This window comes from Primulina eburnea, chromosome 5, assembly GCF_022965805.1.
Source record: "Primulina eburnea isolate SZY01 chromosome 5, ASM2296580v1, whole genome shotgun sequence".
In the NCBI taxonomy this organism is placed as follows: Eukaryota; Viridiplantae; Streptophyta; class Magnoliopsida; order Lamiales; family Gesneriaceae; genus Primulina; species Primulina eburnea.
The window spans coordinates 10,614,834-10,635,850 of NC_133105.1; the positions used below are offsets into that span (position 1 = coordinate 10,614,834).

The 21,017-nt window shown below is 34.8% G+C and overlaps 1 protein-coding gene across 3 annotated transcripts; it reads right to left on the reverse strand.

The window, feature by feature from the left end:
* Positions 1-1,060: 1,060 nt before the first annotated feature.
* Positions 1,061-4,605, reverse strand: LOC140832980 (dual specificity protein phosphatase 1). 3 transcript variants are annotated; one of them, XM_073197321.1, is made up of 6 exons: positions 4,467-4,605; positions 2,852-3,004; positions 2,645-2,780; positions 2,306-2,366; positions 1,667-1,812; positions 1,061-1,467 (listed from the first exon to the last, which is right to left on the reverse strand). In XM_073197321.1, the coding sequence occupies exons 2-6, from the start codon at positions 2,951-2,953 to the stop codon at positions 1,451-1,453; spliced, it is 462 nt and encodes a 153-aa protein (XP_073053422.1). In that variant the 5' UTR covers positions 2,954-3,004; positions 4,467-4,605; the 3' UTR covers positions 1,061-1,450. The 3 variants fall into 3 exon arrangements, with proteins under 3 accessions (XP_073053422.1, XP_073053420.1, XP_073053421.1); XM_073197319.1 differs by having other exon boundaries at positions 2,306-2,426; XM_073197320.1 differs by lacking the exon at positions 4,467-4,605 and adding an exon at positions 3,171-3,194 and having other exon boundaries at positions 2,306-2,426.
* Between the last annotated feature and the right edge of the window lie 16,412 nt (positions 4,606-21,017).

Here is a 21,017-nt window from a genome sequence, read left to right on the forward strand (position 1 = left end):
ACGACTAAAAATCCGTCACACAAAATATATAAGCAAATTGTTCAAATTTTCCTAAAATCATAAATTCTTCCAGAACAATTTTTTCCTTCTACATTTCAATGCAACCTCGTTAAAAATGAGAACACTATGGTACATGTAATAAAATGCAACGCGAATCGGAACTCAAGTAAACTCCATTTAATTCTCAATCAATAGGATGGCAAAGTATGGATTTTAAAGACTGGAAATTCGACTTGAAATTGAACGAGTACCGAAGAAAGAACAGATGATTACCTCGAGCATGTGTCGGTGCGTGGAGGAGGATAGTTGCAGCAGGCAGCGACCGACTTGCTTGGAAGAGAAAAGATTGATTAGGGCTACTGAATTGATTTGAGTTTTTGTTCCAGGCAAAAGCATATCTTCTTTCCGTTGCTTTCAACTCCAAATTGACGGAAAGACCGATGAAGTAAATTAATGTGAAGATTTGGGACTAAATTGGGTCGAAAAATTGATTTGGGACTAAACCGGGAAACACACTTAAGGTTTGGGACTAAATCAAGAATTTACCCTAATTATTTTGGAAATCCGATTCGATTAATTTGGAAATTCGGTTTAATTTGAAAAAATGTCAGTTTCAGAATTAGACAACTCCAACTCTCATTCTTGAATTTGCCCCAAAATCTTGCCGTAAAAAATCCAGAATTCAATAAAAATAAAAATAGAAGTGATATATGATAATATAACAAGCTATAACTTGGCATAAAAATGGTTTCATCTCACCACCTTACTGATCGTTGCAGTGATCTAATCCTCTCTCAATTAGATAAAGACATGAGATTGATCTTAGATGACAGCGATACACCTCACCCCTATGTAATAATAATAATAATATGATTATGTATCTTATGATATGATATCACGTATTTTTATTCATGAGATGAGTCAACTCGATCTATATCGTCGTAAAAAATAATGTTTTTGTATAAAAATAATGTTTTCATAGGTCCAGTCTAGTAAATTGTTATATGAGACATTCTCATAGGAGTTTTGTGTAATAATATTTCCCAACTTCGAACCTAGCTCGGGCATAAAATACCAGCAATATATATCTCAGCTCATTTGAACATGCGATAGTTGTTCCTGTTACATTTCCAGCTAGACATACACAAATACAAAATGCTGTAAGCACATCACTCCATCTTGATCACGGTGAGAAATTGAGCATTCAATCAATTAGAAAAGTTCCCATGAATTTGAATTGATTGGATGTATGCATGAATGCCACAAGCATGTCACGAAGGACCCGTATATGTTTTGACGTATCTAATGATATGTGTTACACATGAAATATTTCTTACCAACTATATCAATATACACAGTCAAATCAAGAAGAAACTAGAACAAGTATCTTCGTGCCTAACGAAGTCGAAACCAGAGGTAACGTATAAGCGTCTAAACTTGAAGCACCCTATCAGTCAGTGTTGGCTCCTGCATTTCAAGAATTTATTTGAAGCAAAACCGGAATTATGATCATCATAATGTAAAACTAGCTGGTATTGACTAATGAAACTTTAACACTGTCACATGTTACAAGTTTAAACTAGTTATTGTTCATGCATACACTATCGTTTTCTTTTGTATTTTTTGAAAAAATAGCAGGTTTTACTTTTTTAAACATAAAAATTACCTTGAAGAGATCGCTCAAACCCATGGAGCTGTGACATAAAGCCTAAGTTAGGCGATGCCACTGGTCGTAATATCTTCACATGCTCGAGTGCTTCCAATAAGGGCATGCCATTTTTAAACATCAGATAAGCTACAACAACCGTCACGCTGCAAAGAAGCCAAAAAAATTATAAAAAAGAAATGGCATGGATGACAAATGAATATGGGTTGACCCCAACCCTAAAAATTTTGGACGGAGGGCTAGACAGGGAAAGATGGGATTAAATCCATCTTAGATCCAGCACTGACCCTGAGAATTTTGGACAAAGGGCTAGACAGGAAACGATGAGATTGAATCATACTTTGCTGGATCCCGTACCACTTCAGATATGTTTTCATGACCATAACGTTTCCAAGAGGGAAGCAAATTATGAAAGGCTTAGGGTATTTTTGAGTGTTGTCGAATTTACAAAATAAAACTCTTTCAAAAATTCAACTTCTAGTATCAGTAAGTTGTCAACTCGCTTAAAATATAAGTCAGGTGTATTTAAGCGAAAAATAAGACTAATTTATCATCTTGCATCATCCCTAACATACCACTTCAAATATTAACAAAATTATCATTTGTGGAAAAGAAAAAATGTAAAACAAAAAAACACACCTTCGTGATCTTCCAGCAAAGCAGTGAACCAACACCCCACCACCTGTGATTCTTGCTTCTTCTATAAATGCGAAACACTCATCAAAGTACTGTGATATAAGTACATCTTCTTTATCAAGTACTGTTACATTGCACAGAAAAATATCAAAGAATCTCTTTAGCCAAATCATTTTTATATTATCAAACAAATAAAGAAAGACCGGCAATGCCCCGTTATTCCATCAAAGAGCCTACCGTAGGATATTCAATTGCATAAATATACAGATTCATTAAAAAAATTGTAAAGTGCAAAACCAAGGCTATGAAATCTAAGTGGAAAATAATGTCAGAATTCCAAACCTGGAATAGTTTTGTATATAAAATCATTAGGATGAGCCGGGGATAAAGAGCTAGCAACTGTCAATACATGCGTGATGTTCAAGCTTTTCAAAGTGATCTTATCATTGGCAGCTCCAAGCGAGCCTAAGTAAATACCCTGAGACATTATGATAAAAAATATTTAAATGGTTAAAAGAGGAAAAAGTGTACAAGTTTAGCCTCGATTACCTCTTCGATTTCACTAGGAACATTGTCTTCTTTAACAATTTTAAGTGCTTGCATGATTTGTGCTAAAGCTTTTAATCGTTCCCTAAAAATGCCACCTTCCATTGCTATCAAGGACTTGTATGATTAGCGAGCTAACCAGAATTCACCAAATGCCTGCCACAAAAGTAAGATGTAAGCCTCTAAAGAAGTCAATCTTGAGCCGACCTTCTAAACATTTTCAAGCTCAAGCTCGCATAAATACTTAATATTATCGACATATCAAGGAACGGCATCAGATAAATTTCATTAACCATAATGCAAAAATGCATTTGGATGAAACCTGATATTTTTGCCATATATCAAGAAAGATTGCCTGTGTAACCTCATCTCAGTACTGCTCGCGTTTTGTTTTGGAGGAAATGTCACTGCTGGCATTTCTAAAAGAAAATTATCGACTATAGTACTTGACATATAATAATACAAATATAAAACCTTGCTACTCAGATAACAGATATTTTAAACAAGCTTTACAAATTTTGGCTCGAATCAAGCTTTAGCTAAGCATGCTTATAAAGCACATGATAATCTCAATTCATCTTGCAAGTAAAAAAGTCACACAAATCACTTCAAATCACATTGGGCATAAGCTATTACCTGAAAGATCTCATACTACTAAGCAATGCAAATTAATAACAAAAGAATAAAACAAGAAATAAACGCATAAAACAGAGAAATTCGAACTAGAACTCAGTTTGTATTGTTCCTAGGTACATTTTCATGAAATTGTGGTAACGAAAATTGATACTTAGATTTTGTATTGAGGGTTGTGTCAGATCAAGTAGTATGTCTCATAATCAGTCAAGAAAATGCTTCAAATATACATAGATCAAACATTTCTAAAATGCCCATCAATACTTTCCGGCCAAAAAGTTCGAAAAAAATCAAGAATTTCATAGAAGACAAATCCTTTAAATTGTCAGCATCAAATCAACAACATAGTCAACTGATGGTCTTAAGAAAAAATTTACAAATATTCAATAAAAACTCATAAACCATACGGCTAAGTTTCACCTATTTAAAATGACAAGATGCAATCATAAAAAGAACATTCATGCGGCTAAAACTTAAAAAAAAAAAAAAACAAAATATTCAATCTGGGTTGGACATAACAACAATCAACTACTACACTTACTAATAAAATGAAGAAGTTTTGAAGATATTGAACAATCCAAATCGGTGCATAAATTTAAAATCGAAAACACCCATCAAATTTTATAACCAGAACAACAAAATCAACAATTCCACTAGGGTGAAAGCATCGAAACAATCTACTATCAAGCAAACTATTTCATTTTTTAAGTTGACGATCTTAAAATTTTTAAAATATACTAATTTTCAAACAGAAGCACAAACATCGAACAATTTTTTACGTTCTTTATAATTCAAAAGAAACCCTGAAATTCGAAGAACACGCCAATTTTACATTCAAGATTGCCACTAAAACAACAGAAAGACCGAAATATTCCGTCAATTTTTTGACAGGTAAAACAATCAGGTATTCCAAAGGGATCTTTCTTCAGCATTTTAGATAGTGAATAAAAAGCAAAGAAAAAAAAATCAATATTCGGAAAAATACCTTAAAGGAACAATTGGAACTGGAATTTCTGAGCAAGAAATGATTTTCCCACTTGTTAGCATTAATTGATTGGGAGATCAAATTTCGCTTTAAATATTCTCTCCAAATAAAAATTTTCCTTTCTTCTAACCGTTTCTTTTTCTTGAATTTATACCTAATTTAATTATATATATATTTAAAAGAAAATCCCAAAAATCCAATATATATATATATATATATATATATATATATATATATTAAAAGAAAATCCCAAAAATCCATTTACTGTTTTTAAGGATTTGAAGTGGTATTTTTTTACTTGTCTATGATTCATCGTACGCGGTTTTTAACAAATTGTATCGTTGTATTTATATTTGTATTAGACTATTATATAATTATGACAAAAACTTATGTGAGATGGTCTCACGGTCACTGTTAATCCGATAATTTCCGAACCTATCTTTCTCACCCACCCTATTCATTTCAATGGAAACGAAGAATAGGGGTAGCTCACTCAAGAATGGGAACTATCTCATTCCATCCAATCGGGGAAGGTTTTTGGTGACAAGACCTGGACCTTTTGATATAATTACTATGCTTAGTGTGTGACTCGTTGGTTAGGGTTAGGATAAAAAAAAAAGGTCGTATTTTGTTAGACAGATCTCTTATTTGGGTTATCCATGAAAAAGTATTACTTTTTATGTTAAGAGTATTACTTTTTATTGTGAATATCGGTAGGATTGATCTGTCTCACAGATAAAGATTTGTGAGACCATCTCATAAAAGACCTACTTATAATTTATTCATTAAATCAAACCGTGATCACCCCTAGTCATAGCCAGGATAGTCATAGCCAGCCAAGCTGGCAATCTCGTCAAGGGTAGGCGAAAATGTGAGGACGAAGACACCTAAAATAACTAACTTGGTGTCACCAAACTTATCACTTTTTAAATTACAAAACATTTTATTTTTTGTTTAACAAAAATTTCATTAAACTCATTTTAATAAATTTCGTATCTTATCCTACCATATCTTAATGAAATACTTCTTATCTTTACCTGTATTTTAACTTTTTAAAGTAAATAATCATAACATAAAAATTATTATAAAACTATTTTTTGAATGCGATGAATGATACGTGATATCCAGTATCATTTCTACAAGAGTTTTGGTAAGATTGAATTATAGTCGTTCAAATCTGAACGTTATATATCATCTATAAAAGGTATTTCAAGATTTAACCATTATTCTAGACTCTCGATCATTTTGCAATCTATTATTCTTTCAGAGATCCAAAGCTTTGCTGAATATTCAAGCACATGCATAACGATAAATCAATGTTTTCAGAATCATTTGTGCTGAACTAAGACTCAAAATTGTTCAATTTTACATCTTATATCGGTTTGAGTTTTGTAACTGACAGAAAGAGTCTTTCTGCTCAAAAATCTTGTAGAGTTCCTTTAGAAGTTATTGCTAAGAGTTTCAGTAGGAATTATATAAGTATTATGGATGTTTACAAAAGTTGTAAATCAAAATCTTTTAATGAAAATCTTTTGGATACAGAAGAAGGAGAGTCGTAGAAGAATTCAGTCTTCAAACTTCCATAAACAAATCTTTTATGATCTTTTGTTACACTTTACTTTGTCGCTCTATTGATATAAGTATAATGATTGTCATTTTGTTTCACGAAATTCTACTCGAATCATTCAACGCTATTATTTAAGTTTTCTACCGAAAATTTGAAGGTTTAGATATGATTTCAATTGCAAATATCGGTTGAGATTAAAATTATTAAGATTTAAATAGAAAATTTTGTTACTATAATGTCCACTACTTTTTTAAAAATCATAAACTCGAAAATTATTAAATAAAATAACTTAACATATCTCTAAATCATAATAATTTAACATTTGAACCTCAAGTGCATACAATAATTATCTAAATCGTCCTAATCAAAAATCATACATCGACATTTAAAAAAATCAACTAACAATAAAATAAAGCATAATTTTTTTATTAAAATCATTAACAACAAATCTTTTAAATCTTTCATTTAACAAGCTAGTACAGAAAATAAATGTCCCTCGAGAGTGTACTGCAGCATTCGATCTACTCGAGCGTCAGCGCCTCCTTAAATCATCAAATCATGCATCATACAAACCTAGTGAGTCTAATGACTCAGCACGTTCTAAACATAAGTAAAAAATAATACATATATATTCACATGCATTTAGAAATCATATTTTTATTTAAAATAGCTTTTAAGCATAATAAACCATTTAAACTAATTTAAGCATAAATCATATATCTTAAAATCATTTTAATCGTAAAGCTTTTAATCCTTATCATTTTGGGTGAAGTTTGATCTTTGAAAGTGATTATCTTTTATCCTCCGATCGACTGATCAGTCTTCAGCTCTACATGACCCAAGGGAGCGAAAACTAGGCTCCGTCATGAAAATACGATCGTCGGGCTCCCTCTGAGGCTTTCTCTCGTAAATAGGCTCTCTCTAGGGTCTTTTCCCTCAAGACATCTCCACAAAATTGTAAGTTCTCCATTCCTTCTTAAAACGGATCCCCCACATATCATATATCATTTGTCACAGTCAATTCACATCCCTCAAAAATATTTTTTCCTTTTCTTTTTAAAAGTATAAAATATCGTAATTTTACAAAAATATCATTTTAACAGTAAAAATTGCACAACTTTATCATAAATCATAAAATATCATATTTTCATTTTAAACATCACAAAATATCATTTAACATGTATTATGATCCTTCGGGACGCTGCCAAGATTTTACGTAATTCCCAAGTGTAAAATGATCGTTTTTCTTCTAGACATAAAAATTCTCGATTTTAACTTTTTCATACTTTTAATGACATGTGCTTATCCCCATAATTATTTATTCTTAAATATAATTTTCACAATTTTATTCAGCTTATTTCGAGGCTCTTCATTTAATCCTTTACTTAATAATTCGTGATGTGTTTAAATCTCGAATAAATTCAAACTTGAATATTTTCTTCCCAAACTTTAAACATAAACTTTTTAATTACTTAAACTACCCTTGTGAGCCATGAACCATCCCCGTGGACCCATGGTTCGAGTTTTTCTTATTAATTTCGAGATTTTGACCCAAGCAAGAACTCACCGAGCCATCTCCTAATTTGTCGAGCCATTGTCGAGCCACCTCAAGCCAGACCCTAGACAACCCACCTAGGTACCCTACTGACCATCCTTGACCCATAGAACCAGCCCATACAAGCCGCAGGAGCCATGCACATAAGATACAAGAGCTGCGCACAGGTTGCTTCTTCACTAGGACTCTTGATCAAACTAGGACTCCTATAGCTACTTAACCATCGATCACCTATGACCCTCACCGACCCTGGACCATGGCCAGACCCAACCAAGCCCAGCCCAAGCCCTTGAATCACACTGCAAGCCAGCTGTACACAAACAAGTCGCATGGGTTGCTCTTCCACGTTTTGCTCGAGCCCAGGTCGAGGCACCCTGAACAGCCCCCTGAGCTGACCCTGACCATCCTCCCTAGACCCTATTGGACCAACCATGAGCCACCCAACCCTATCCGCGATCCCCCTTGGATGCAGATTCCTAAGCACGAGCATGGGGATGAGTCCCTCATCGCGTGGACTCTTCCCCAGCCAAAGACTCGATCCCTAGCTCCCATAGGAATCTTCCCTACCCTTGACCATGTCCAACCCAGCCTCCTAGCCGAGCCATGCACAGCCATGCACCGAGCCAAGCTACTAGCCGAGCCACCTTCCCACATAAATTGCTAGGAAACCCTAGGTGTTCTTCCCTTGATCAAGCGTGATTCCAGCAAGTATCTTCCCTTGAATTATTCATGTTCTAATCATATGTCATCCTACGTTGGCAACGTACTTGTTGGAAATCATATCATGATCACATATACGTAAAAACGTTGAAAACTTTTGAAAATATTTGAAACAACGTTAAACCATCGAACGTAAATATTTTTCATGCAAAACAATTGAAACATGCATATTATGATTTGAATGATTCGTAAAAGGGTTTATAAAATGTGCGTCTATGTTTAAAACGCTCGAATATTCAATCGTTGGCGAGTGTGCGAAGATGGAAAACTGGAGGACGAAGAACCCTAGCTTTTCTCCTATTGATATTCTCGAAAATAATGTGTGTGCTGATGTGTGTATTTCGGCTGAATTGTGGCTCCCAAAATACCTAGGTGACTTATTTATAGATTTAATTTTGCATGTTAATGAGCTTTGGTTTTGGGCCTCCAAGTATATGAGCAATTGGGCCTACTCAATATAGTTAAATTGGACTCAATAACTCTTATTTAATTCAAACAATTATTTTATAAAATTAGTTTCCCAAAAATAATATTTTTGATATTTTAAAAACTCTTTGTTTGCCCAAAACCGACTTTCCGGTAAAAAACGAGCTCGACTCGTAAAATAATTCGAACTCTAGCATTTTTAGAAAAATTACATCATTTTTAATCATATTAGGAAGCCTTGCAAACATTTAATGAAAAATAAATATTCATGTCTTGATCATTCTCGATCTCCTTTCCCCTGCCTATTATCGAATATTCGGGTAAAACCCTCCAATTAATCATTTAATAAGCATCAAGTAAGCATTTAAAATCAATTAAATAAAACAATTAAGTAACAATTTTTCATGCACTGTGGTTTACGTAGGTTGATTTTTTTCAGTTGAGATTAAACTATTAAGATTTAAATAGAAGATTTTGTTAGTTTTTTATTCAACTTTCCTTTAAACACCTCCACCGATCCAAAAAAGTGTATCAAAGAGGATTTTCTCAAACTCTGAACCTATATATATCAATGACATCGTTTAACAAGATTACCATGTTCACCAAAGAGGAATTCAATTATTGAAAGATCAAGATCCAGTCTCATTTAGCTACACGAGATGACTATATGTATGTCATTACTGAAGACCTATCAAGATTATGGAAGCCAAAATAATAATAATAATAACATAATAGTAATATAATTTTAATATATTTGTACTTTCTTTATCTTCTTTGTGGATACGATATTCGAACTTATGAAGTTATACTACTTGCGAACAACTTGCTCTTATTGTACAACAATCAAAGTTGTAGCAAGCAACTTTCACGTGGTATGCCCAATTACCAAGGAACTCCATTTTCACATGGCAGGAAATGGAGAGGTAGTTCCACACTCAGTTCTTCAGGAATGAACCCAAGGTATGCATTGGTGAATTGTCCAGGTTGACAGAAAAGTATGGGAAACTGTTGGCTTGTTCATTGAGAGGTTCAAAAGGATTAAAAGTATATGCATAGTGTTCCTCCCAGAATCCGAGTTTGCAAAGATGGTCCAAAGGGGATAGGAATTTGAGTTAAGGAATAAATTCAAAGGAACCAAGTTCCGTTACTTCTATGAAATGGCAACAAAGATATCATAGTATGAGGAACTATTGAAAGAAGAATCATACAGGAGGAAGTCTACAATTGGCTACTATTTTCAAGATACGTAGGATGTAGAGATGGCTGAAGTAGGGAAAATAGGGTCATTTATATGTCCATTGTTGAAGTGCAAGGCCAGTGATAAGGTCAAAGTGAGTTCCTTGTTATCTGAGAGCCAAAATCACAAGAAGTTCACATTTGATGTGGCCAAAACAGAGGAGATTTTTTATTTCTCGTGCAAAAGAAGTTTTCTCGCCGATAACCAAATTCCAAAATCGATGAATATTGTAAGTACCATAACTCTTTTAACCATGCTACAAATTCATGATATAAATTTAAGAATATCATTTAAGATAGGATAAATCATCTAAGATAGGATAACACAGGCGTTTAGAAGTTACCTGAGAAAAAAAGATACAATGGTAGTTGATAAGGACCGGTTTTCCCCAATAAAATATTTTAATTTTAACACCATAAATTTGTATCCTGTTAATGGATAGGTCCAAGAGTCCTAAACAAATTATAAGGAAATGTTGGGTGTCTAAAGACATGATGTATGAGGTGAAAAAGGAACCTAGTAGAGGTATGTTGGCTCAGTTTGTGTACATATAAATAAAAGTGGGAATCATGGTTACCAGGGAACCAATAGCCATGTGACGAGGAACCAGATTAATGATTGGAGGAATCATGGCCGAGGGCCAAGGAACTCTTCTTATCACCAAGGAGTTGCATCATATAGAAACCATTCAAAAAACCTCGAGAAACCATGGTCCATGGGCCAAGGAATCATTATTTTCACTTGGGGAACTAATACTTTAAGAGAAGGGAACCCACAATACAACATACAATTTTATGGCAGGCAAAGGTTTGTTGTTCCTCTTGGGGTGGAAATTGATGTGAAGTGGCACATAGCACGATACAAGAAGTTTAGGAGACTCTGGAGAGGAAAAAACAACAAGAATAGCAAAATTTGGGGCTCCGATCCAAAACAAGAGTAAGTTTGACAATTGACTGTGTAACTGGTTGTGTGATTTTGCCTGATATGTTTAAGTCAGATTAGCACAGCTTTTAATTAGGTGGCCTCGGTGCTTTCAGATCAAAGTCTTAATGAATAATTTAATTGATGAAGAGCTAGAATTTTTTTGGGGAGCTCTTAATATGAAAACTTGACATAGGGATGACTTATAAAACAAAAATAAAACTAAAAAACTTTTAATAAATATTTCTAACCAAAAAATTAAATGAGAGTTTTAGCCTAAATTACCCTCGAATGAATCAATTATGAGTGAGTCTCATGTGAGACCGTCTCACGGATCATAATCTGTGAGAGAGGTAAAACATACTCATATTTACAATAAAAAGTAATACTCTTAGCATAAAAAATAATATTTTTTCATGGATGACCCAAATAAGAGATCTGTAGATCGTCTCGCACAAGTTTTTGTTATCAATGATATCTAAATTCCTCAGCTTTAGTGCGTGACGTGTCATAAAAAAGCCGAAACAAGTAGGGCCACACGACAGTTCCCAAACACCGTGAACATAAATAACGTCCCCGGGACACAATTTCCCCAAAAAAAAATTAAAGAGAAATAATAAAAAAATATATTATCAAATGACGAGTGTACCATCAACTTCTTCATATAAATCCAAAGCACCTCTTCTCCTACATCTCTTCCATCACCTTCTCTCTGATGTAACCCACCAATAGAAAAAAAAATCTATCGTTCACATTATAGAAAGATGCTGGGAGTGTTCAGCAGCTCGATCATGTCCACGTTGGAAGATATGGTGGCGGCGGGTGTCGGCAAAATATCTAGTCAAATAATGTTGGCAAACTACATTAAATGAGCAGACATCATTTAATGTTGAAGTTGACAAATTTGACGGAATTTTCAGACGACATGTTTTATACGCATCTTCACACGGACAAGAGGCTGTATAAATTGAGCTCCCCCTCTCATTCTGAAAGCATCCATTCTTCGAATTTTCTCTCATCTTATAATGTTTGAGTGCTTAGTTCTATAATATTTGTCAGATGTTTTGTTCTCTTGTATTAAGAGAGTGGGTGTTCTCTTTGGAAACACAGTGTGTGAGTTGTACACCATAAAATATTATAGTGAAATTATTTTCATTTTTCCCGTGATTTTTACACTAATAATTTTTAGGGGTTTTCCACGTAAATCTCGGTGTCCAATTTATTTTTTATTTTCATATTTATTATCTCAAGTTGATCGTACATGGGACCAACAAGTAGTATCAGAGCCTTGGTTTAAAATTTCTTAAAATTCTGAGTATACTACGTGGTTGCAGCCTAGACTGATCTTCCACATCAGAAAAAAAAATTTGAAATTTTTTATTAAGGCGAGATGTAACGTCCCGAAAATTTGAAGGTCCACGTGAACCACGTGCATGCAAGATTGTCAAATTTCTTATGTAATTTAATTAAATTGTTTTAATTGTATCTAGTAAATATGGTAGGCATGTTTACATGTTTAAAATATGATTTTCAACTAGAATGCATAAACTGTGTTTTAAAAGTTATTCGAGATGCGATCGAGGAACGGAGACAGTGGGCCATATGAGGGAAAAATATTTTTATTAAATAATTATTTTAAATTTTTTTAATGTATGGTATATTATAAATGGTATTTTCGAAAATGACAACTTTTGGGATGTTTTTACACGTCGAGTCGTATTTTATACCGGTATTCGATTTTCGATAAAAATATGGACTTTTTGATAACTCGGATAATATTTTCACAAAATTTTCTAAAAAATATATTTTAAATATCAACTATTTGGCCTATTATGCCATGTTAATGAGCTTAAACTTGCACTATGTGTTTTAATTAAAATAACCAAGGAACCCTCCCCAAAACCATACAGGACTCACGCCTCTCACCCTAAATTTCACTAGAACTCTCCTAGCAGCCAAGGCACGCACACCACACGTGAAATTTGAGAAGAAAGCCACAGTTTTGAAGAAAATTCAGCATATGGTCTCCTCCACATAAAAGTCCTCGCATTGGAAGCCGTTTTTTATGCGTAATATACGCAAAGGCATGCCTTAATATCCTTTTCCCATCTTTCACAACACATTATGTGCTTGATACATGATTGCATGAAAAACATGATACATTTATATATTTTCGTTTTTATGGCTATACATGCACAAAACTAGTGTTTTCATCTTTTAAAATTCCTCCTAATAATGCACAAAGGGGCTGTCATGGTAAAGAAACTTGAAGGGATGCTTTTCCACATGTTTAAGGGTCCATAGAGGCATGTTAAAGGGGCTGGACAGTAGGGTTACAAAGCTAAACGAAAATATGTTTGCTTCCTAGGAGGACATGGCTCTTAGTTGCTATTGGGTTGTGTTCAAGGGACCTAAGAGAGCTAGTCATGGCCCAAGACGGGCTGTGCAAGGGCTGGAAGGGAAGGCTGAAGGGTGCTAGTCTTTTAGGCACTACAACAAAATATGCATTCAACCACACTCAAAAGACAACGGTTTTTTTAAAAAACCGTTGTTTTTTGCTTTTTAACAACGGTTTTAATGACCGTTGTTAAAAAGCAGCACACGACAACGGTTTTGTAAAAACCGTTGTCATCGACCCTCAAAAACACGCAAAAAGACAACGGTTTTTTAAAAACCGTTGTCTTTTAGCGTGTTTTTAGGGTCAAAGACAACGGTTTATAAAACTGTTGTCTATAAGCGTGTTTTTGAGGACAAAAGACAACGGTTTTTGTGAACTGTTGTGGATTAGCGTGTTTTTTCGGAGAAACGACAACGGTTTTCGTGAACCGTTGCGGATTAACGTTTTTTTTTTGGGAAAGGACAACGGTTTTCGTGAACCGTTGTGGATTAGCGTTTTTTTTGGAAACGACAACGGTTTTCGTGAACCGTTGTGGATTAGCGTTTTTTTTTTTGGGAAACGACAACGGTTTTTGTGAACCGTTGTCTATTAGCGTGTTTTTTTGGAGAAACGACAACAGTTTTCGTGAACCGTTGTAGATTAGCGTTTTTTTAGGGAAAAGACAACGGTTTTCGTGAACTGTTGCGGATTAGCGTATTTTTTCGGAGAAATTACAACGGTATTAGAGAGCCGTTGTTAAAAATAGCGACAGTTTAAACAAAAAACGGTCGCTATTAGCGACGGGTTTACTAAAACCGTCAAAAAATTTAATTTAGCGACGAATTATAAACCGTCGCTAAATTTAAATCGGCAACGGTTTTAGAATATTCCGTCGCCGATTTAAAATAGCGACAGGTTTTTGAAAACCGTCGCCGATTCAAAACTAGCAACGGTTTTGTAAACTGTCGTCGATTTAAACGTAGCGACAATTTAGTTAAACACTGTGGCTATTTTAGCGACGGTGTAACTAATGTCGTCGCTAAATGTAGCGATGATACAACTAAACTGTCGCTCATTTGCCTTGGTTAAAAATTTCCTCAAGTATTAAAAAATCATTTTCAGAACAATATTGAATCGATGGTAAGATTTTATGTCTGTTCTTTATGGAATTCGGAATTCCATGGATGTGGAGGTTACAACCAGAATTTCCTTGCTTATGGAGGGTTAGTTCACAAAATTTTGGGACAAATTATTAAGAGAAGACCCTGATACATGAAAGCTCTATGGCTCTGAAATTCTTCAACATATGGAAGAAAAAATTTCTTTATATCAGAAAGATTTTAATAAACAACAAGAAAAAGAGTAGGATTCAATGAGTCCTTTCAAGCTTCTTACTCCGAAATATTCTGATATTTATTCTAAATAAAAGATGATTGAAGTCTACATTGAAAAACTGAAGAAAGATCTTTATAAGAACATTGCATGTTCTGACTCCAAATCAGATAAATCTATGGTATCCGAATCAAGTGAAAACCAATTTATCCATCTAATGCAGATGCAAAATGCTCAAGACCCAAAGGAAGATATTCCTTCCCATATTAGTCATATTTTTGAAAATTATATAAATTCATTAAAAGAAAATATTAAAGATGATTAAGATATTCATCTTTAATAAAGTTGGTGGAATATCACTATAGACCTTTTGAATTTTGTAACCATGTTACTATTTTCTTTTATAAAGCATTGTATTGTTTATATTTTTAGTTGGAATCCTGGGTTTGATGTCCGGCTCTTCCATCTATTTATAGGTTGTATTGTTTTTTTAGAAGAATACGGTTGTAAAGGCCCGTATTTCGTATTCATAATTTTGCGAAATTATTAAAGTTTTCTAAATAAATAATTATCTTGTCTCATTTAATTAAAATAAACATGTAAATAATTTTTAACTTTAAAATAATAGCGGAAGCGAATAATGTTTTCAACCAACAATTTAAAAATAAACCAACGTAAACATCAATTTTAAATAATCCAACGTATTAAAAGTGAGTTTGAATAATAAAAAGTAAAACTAAATCATGAGGCCCTCGGGTTTACTACTGCTGTCCCAAGATCGCTCACTGGTCTCCGCCCGCGGTCTCGACCTTGTCAATACCTACAACAATCAAGTCTAGTGAGTCTAAAGACTCAACATGTATATATCGTGAATAACAAGTAAATATAACATAAAATCGCATGCATCATAAAAATAAAATATCGTAGAGCGTACGGTGAAAATCGTATCATGAATAATTATAACTACGTGCATATCTGAAAATTCATACGTAAAAGCTTTGCTCAATAGAGCTCTGTCATAACATATCATAATTTTCTGGTAGAGATAATGTTTCTAAGCAAGTGGCCCATAACATAGCGTAAGCGCCTGATCAGACTAAACTACAGTATACTGGGCGGTAGAGATCAATCACAGCCCTTGGACTGGACGTCCGTACCCATACATAATCATAAACCGGTCGTAGGTCACCGGGCGGAGAGGTCCTCGGTTGCGCCTACCGACTTCCAAACCCATAAACATAAGGTGGCCACAAGACATATAGCATATATCTAAAATATAAACATTTTATATTTTTATGCACGTAATATAATTATAACCTTATTTTTACCGGATGAGTTGGATCGTTCCCAGGCTTGCTGCGACTTACTTCTAATATGTGACACATGCAATAAATCTTATCTTTGACAAAATTTTAACAATAGAACAAAAAACGAGACGATTCGGACTAACAACTTGATTTTTAACCATGGCTTCGTACCAACCCGAACCAACATTAAACCGACATTTAATTACGATTAAAAATACCCCAAACATACTGAAAAATATGCATACTAACTGTAAAACACGAAAATAGGTGAAAGGAGTCCAAAAATATAAAACGCTCTTTGGAGATTCATTTTGGCACCTTTCACCGTAAATTCTCGTACGACCTCTCAACTCGACCAAATCACGAACGGCCAAAAACATGACTTTCCTAACTCATTAAGGTATTGTCCAGTCCAAGGCCATGGGTAAAAGCCAACCAAGAACTCAAACAAGTACCACAACCGAAGGTCACAGCTGCTGGAAAAACGCAGCAGTAGCAGTTTACTTGTTTGTGGTAAAAATCCTGAAATAAATGACTATGGGCTTAAACCTCTGCCCAAGGACTCTTACCAACATCCTAAGGCATGGCTTGGACCATGGCTAAGGGCTAAAAGCCAACCACAAACCGAGCCAATACCTAGGACATCACAGCTCCAAAACCGAGAGAGCCAATTTCTGTATAGTGTGATGTATTGCATTGTTTTGTTGTCTTGTATCGTTCCAATGGCCATTTGAGTGACCATGACTCAATTTAGACATGATGGAGAGTTTTATGAACCATGGCCACAGGCTATGAGCGAACCACAATTCATCCAACACACAAAAACCGAAATCACCCTCACACAGAATTTGAAAAGGAAAAAAAAAACCGAATGACTCTTGCATTGTTGATGTAAAAATCTGATGGCTCCTTGAACCAAGCTTGTAAATACCGATTTGGTCACCCCTTGAACATGTTAAGGGAGGGTTCTAACCATGGCTACGGTCCTTTGAACAGCCATAATTCGAACTCACTCCTTAATCAACTAAGAATAACAAAACGTGGTTCAATTCTGCATTTTTGGAAAAGTTGCTGTCATTTCATTATTTGTGGGTGTATGGATGTAAACCAATGGACCAATAACACCCTAACACACTCTAAATTATGCCTAGAAGCAGACTTTAGTGCCTGGAATCGAGCAACCTCCTGTAAGCAACAAAGATCAGCAAACCGTGAAGTGGAAAACAAGGGAGCCGAAAATTCTGTACAACTTATTGCTTGGAATGTTGCTGTCCATTTCGGTTTATTGCTTGAAGCATGCATATATAATGATTTTAAAATATCTATATGTAACGAACCGTACTTCTCATACTTCAAATTTGCGGAAAAATTAAAAATTTTCTTAAATAAAAACATCCACACGGTCGTCACCCATCATTCATAAAATATCTTTAAAATCAACCATCACAATTAAAATTTGCTAAAAGAAAAGCTGTCTCACATCCAAAACATAAAATCAGAGTATAAATGTTTTCATGCTTAAAATCTTAAAATAACGTAGGCGGTCCTCGGGTCTAGCCTCCCACTCAGTCCAAGCCTGCCCCTTGGTCACCACCTCTCGTCTCCTCATCAACATAGTCACCTGCATCGATCAAGTCTAGTGAGTCTAAAGACTCAACACGTATAAACTGGGATAACGAGTACTATATAATAAAATCGCATGCATCTTAAAAATAGAACGTACATAATTTGAAACTTGAGCTTGCATAATAACTTGAAATTGCATACATATATAGACGTGCCATAACGTGAAACTTTCATGATCATAACTGCATACTTGAGCATACTAAAACATACATGACTTCATTTTGCATAGAGGATGTTTCAAAGCAAGTGACCCATACATAATAAACGCCTGATCAGACACACCACAATACTGGGCTGACAGGGACGTATCCACTGTCGCATACATGAGATCCCCGTTCATAATTTAACGGGCTGGTTGGTCCCCGTTCATAATTTAACGCTTTCCAACCACGATCTAACCCGTTCATAATTTAACGGGGCGGAGAGGTCCTCGGCCACGTTCACCGACTTCCAAACCCATTCATAATTTGGTCACAAGTCAATTAGCATACCTCAAAAACTTAAACATATTTTCTTTGCACGTCATACATACTTTCTTGGCGTTGAGGGATTCTTGGACTTCGATCGGGGCCGTTGCTGCACATACTGATCATGAATTGACATGCTTAGCTTGCATACTTAGACGTAGGTAATCATGCTCACTTACGAGTTCATTCAATTCCTTAGGACGTTCTACAATTCCCATGACTCGACTTTATAAATCATTGTACTAACCCATGACGTCTAACCTCAAAGCATACTAAATTATTTTTCCCCAAAAATGAAGGACACGGACCCCGTACCTACATCCGTGTAGGGGTCCGTGTAGGCTCTAGAAATTGACACCGAAGGAAAGCAAAGGCACGGACCCCGTGTCAGGGTCCGGGTGAGGGTCCGTGCAGGTACTGGAAGAATACACTAAGTGAGACTCAAAGGCACGGACCCCGTGCCCTCATCCGTGTAGGGGTCCGTGTAGATGCTGGAAAAAGACACTGAAGGAAAACAAAGGCACGGACCCCGTGTCAGGGTCCGGGTACGGGTCCGTGTACCCACTGTGATCGCAAACTTACGAAAATTCTGAACACTCAATGTTTATCCTTCTAGACTTGATTATACGGACCATGCACCGACACCTCGAGACCCATCCTATCATTCCATAACATCAATCCAAGTTGTACAAACGTTCCAAAGCAACAGCGTTTGCTCTACGACACCTACGACCCAAAATCCGACAAAAGACATCAAACCGTTTCCTACGACTTCTAAATAATTCGAGTGCCTATCGACATGAAACGAAACCTCAAAAACACTCTTAACATCATTACTAACATACCCGTACGCAGCAACAATCGCCCGTCGATCTCCAACGAAGCCTGCAACACTGAAACTTCAAGATTACATCAATATCGTAACTTTTCTGAAAACGCAGTTTGAGCAGTCCCACGAAAAACATCATAACTCACTCAATTTTCATCCAAAAATCTCAAATTTTATATCAAATCGAAGGTATCGAAAAGTTCTACAATTTTGTAGTTGAAAGTTTTCTCAAAATCTCGACAGAAAAATCGCAGTTTTCAACAGAACAGTGAGTTACGAGATTTCAGATCTAAAAAGTGTTTCAAACGCATTCAAATCATTTTTCGCTCAAACGACGAACGTCACACACGAATTTTCACGCATAAAATAACACAACGCATACTATGACAAGATCGATGCAGAAAGAACAGAATATACATGCCTTTTGATAATAAACGTTACCGAAACGGCGTCACCGAAGCGGAGATGGAAGCGAGGTTGATCCGGGGCGATTGTGGCGCTAAAATTTCTGAAGAACTCACACGAAAAAATCTGCTGGAAATTGAAGGGGAGGGGCGGCTGCTCTCCTATGCAAAGAACCCTAACCTTCTCTCAAAAGCTTGAAAAATAAAATTGTGAAGTTGTGTGTGTGTGTGAGTCGTGTAAACGTGTGTGCGTGTTATTGTGTGTGAGCGTGAGTTTAGAGTTAATTAAGGATAAAAATTGTTTATTCACTCAATTAAAATGCTAATAACATGCTAATTAAAAATGTTAATTAAAATACCAAATAACTTGATAACTCCTTAAATAACATGCTAACACCCCACTAAAATACACCAAAATACTAGCATCACTACATTTATTAAAACACACAAGTGAGTAATTTTAAAAGTTTTAAACTCTTAAAATTACTAACAAAAATGATTTAGGCTTAAACATGCTAAAACTAAATAAATCATTTAAATTGCCCCATTCCCAACTTAAACCAAATACCGCATTTTAAATTGCCAAAATCGTCACCGGTCTTTTCCTCGATCCCGCTTCGAATAACCGCCTGAAATATGAAACTTGAAAGAACATTTTAACGTGCATTACATAAACATGGCTATTATTAAAATAATGCATTTAAATAAATTATGCATGGCTAAAACTCATTTAAAATAAATAGATGATCTAATAGTTAAGTAAATGCATGGGTTATACGTGTACTGAATTTGGGCACTACACTATAGGACTTGATTGAAGAGAAAAGAAACAACATATACATGCCTTGAATTTGTTTTGACACAAAACAAATCAATACGACGAAGACGAGAGGCGGAACCGAGTTGGATTTCTCCTCTTGTTCTCCTACTGATTTGCTGCTATTCTCACGACTTAGGCTGCTGTTCTTACTGATGTTTTCGAGCATATGGGTGTATATGATGTTAGGGGTGAAGGTGTATGATAAAGGAGGTGTTAAAGGGGCTATAATACACATTAAGTTGGGGGTTACTAGTCAAGGAGGTGAATGGTTATCAAATTGTTTCTTCCTCTCCTTGAGTTGGCCGATTCTTTTCTTCAACCTGCTGTATATTTTCATTTAATTACCATGTAATAAGTTGAGGAGGAATGATGTGTATCATAGTATTTGAATTACTATTAATTAGTGATTTAACTATGAGGAATTAAATCCACCTTAAGGGTCATTGAGGATGGTTTGAATGGAAATTTATTAAACCTTTGAAATATTTTAAATGTTGTCCCAACATTATTACTAATTTGTATGATGTATTATTATTGAAACCTTGCATTTTAAATTCTTAAGATTTTAAATACCCATTATACACTTTAGAGAATTTAGAATAAACTCTTGCATGGTATTGCATGATTTCAAATTTAAATATTTAAATGCTATAATTAATTTCTTGAATATATATTATACTTAGATTAATTCATCCCCCGTTTGTTTATATATTTTAATTTAAGCTTTAATTAAATATTGAACCTAATAGAATTTATTTACTAACTTGACTCCAATTAATTTAATAAATCCTAAAACATTCTTTTTCTGTAAATTAAATTATTCATTGACTTAATTTAAATTTAGGAATATTTTTCTTATTATTAATCTTATATTAATCTCCAAACTCCGGTCCGGCCTCGCGTATTTGTCCTGAAAAGATAAAACTAAACATCTATTTTTTTTTAAAAATAAATAATCATGAC

Coding starts and splice junctions, on each gene's coding strand:
- LOC140832980 (XM_073197319.1), bottom strand. CDS start 2,953: ATGGAAGGTGGCATTTTTAGGGAACGATTAAAAGCTTTAGCACAAATC. Junction 2,427..2,644: donor TATATACAAAACTATTCCAG/GTTTGGAATTCT, acceptor GCAATGTAACAG/TACTTGATAAAGAAGATGTA. Junction 1,813..2,305: donor TTTGCTGGAAGATCACGAAG/GTGTGTTTTTTT, acceptor GCTTCTTTGCAG/CGTGACGGTTGTTGTAGCTT.